Genomic DNA, 1,731 nt, shown 5'->3' with positions numbered 1-1,731 from the left:
TATTTACATGGAGTCTGGTGGAGATATGCTGCACTATACATGCTAAAAGTAGTGATTATTAACATGGAGTCTGGTGGAAATTCTCTGTTTTCTCCTCAGTACTCTGTGTTTCTGTCGCTGGTCTTCATAACAGAACTCATCGCTGGAATCTCGGGATTTGTTTTTCGCCATGAGGTTTGAAACACACACACACACACACACACACATATACAGTATACAAACACACAGACAGTTCCAGTTAATTTTCAAAGTGTGTTTAAACTAAAACATGTTTTCTCTGTTTGTTTTAGTTTCCTATACTAGATTCATACTAATGTGTGCGCGTGCGCGTGTGTGTGTGTGTGTGCGCGTGTGTGTGTGTAGATTAAAGGGACGTTCCTCATGACGTACAGTGAAGCAGTGATGAGATACGATGGGCGAGACGAGCGCAGTCTGGCCGTGGACGGCGTCCAACGCAACGTTAGTGTGAATAAAAACAACAAGCATCACGGCCAATGTCACCCTTTATGTCACCCTTTAGGTCCTCTTATGTCACCCTTTACATCCTCTTATGTCACCCTTCACGTCCTCTTATATCACCCATTATGTCACCCTTTATGTCCTCTTATATCACCTATTATGTCCTCTTATATCACCCATTATGTCACCCATTATTTCCTCTTATATCACCCATTATGTCACCCTTTACGTCCTCCTATGTCACCCTTTATGTCCTTTTAAGTCACCCTTTTAGTCTTCTTATACCACCCTTTTTGTCACCATTTACGTCCTCCTATGTCACCCTTTACATCCTCTTATGTCACCCTTCATGTCCTCTTATGTCACCCTTTATGTCCTCTTAGGTCACCCTTTATGGCCTCTTATATCACCCATTATGTCACCCTTTATGTCCTCCTATGTCACCCTTTACGTCCTCTTATGTCACTCTTTATGTCACCTTTTATGTCCTCTTAAGTCACCCTTTATGTCACCCTTTAGGTCCTCTTATGTCACCCTTTCCGTCCTCTTATGTCACCCTTTACATCCTCTTATGTCACCCTTTACGTCCTCCTATGTCACCCTTTACATCCTCTTATGTCACCCTTCATGTCCTCTTATATCACCCATTATGTCACCCTTAATGTTCTTTTATATCACCCATTATGTCACCCTTTACGTCCTCCTATGTCACCCATTATGTCCTCCTATGTCACCCTTTACATCCTCTTATGTCACCCTTCATGTCCTCTTATATCACCCATTATGTCACCCATTATGTCCTCTTAAGTCACCCTTCTTGTCCTCTTATATCACCCATTATGTCACCCATTATGTCCTCTTATATCACCCATTATGTCACCCTTTACGTCCTCCTATGTCACCCTTTACCTCCTTTATGTCACCTTTACGTCATGTGCTCTGTGTCCGTGCAGTTGCACTGCTGTGGAGTTTATAACTACACCAGTTGGCTCAGCAGCGTGTATTTTCCCTCCGGCGGGATTCCCGCCAGCTGCTGCGTTAGTTTCTCCGACTGCAGCGACGCCGACCTGCGGAACGCCACCCGGGCTGCACGCAAGGTCCACAAACAGGTGACACAACACACACAACACACACAACACAGACAACACACACAACACACACAACACACACAATCACTAGCCCCAACCAGATATCCTAAAAGTAGTGATTATTTACATGGAGTCTGGTGGAGATATGTTGCTCTATACACGCTAAAAGTAGTGATTATTTACA

At 43.8% G+C, this 1,731-nt stretch overlaps 1 protein-coding gene across 1 annotated transcript; it reads left to right on the top strand.

Moving 5' to 3' along the window:
* Nucleotides 1-84: 84 nt before the first annotated feature.
* LOC117941087 (tetraspanin-7-like) lies at nt 85-1,568 on the top strand (the record flags this gene model as incomplete). The annotated part of the gene is made up of 3 exons (XM_034866185.1): nt 85-174; nt 364-459; nt 1,413-1,568. Coding segments are annotated over exons 2-3 (234 nt in total), but the record flags the coding sequence as incomplete, so codon positions are not given.
* Nucleotides 1,569-1,731: the final 163 nt, after the last annotated feature.

The sequence above is a fragment of the Etheostoma cragini genome, unplaced genomic scaffold (assembly GCF_013103735.1).
Source record: "Etheostoma cragini isolate CJK2018 unplaced genomic scaffold, CSU_Ecrag_1.0 ScbMSFa_4217, whole genome shotgun sequence".
Taxonomy (NCBI): Eukaryota; Metazoa; Chordata; class Actinopteri; order Perciformes; family Percidae; genus Etheostoma; species Etheostoma cragini.
Note: the sequence above shows the minus strand (reverse complement) of the source record. Positions and strands in the feature narration are given on the sequence as shown.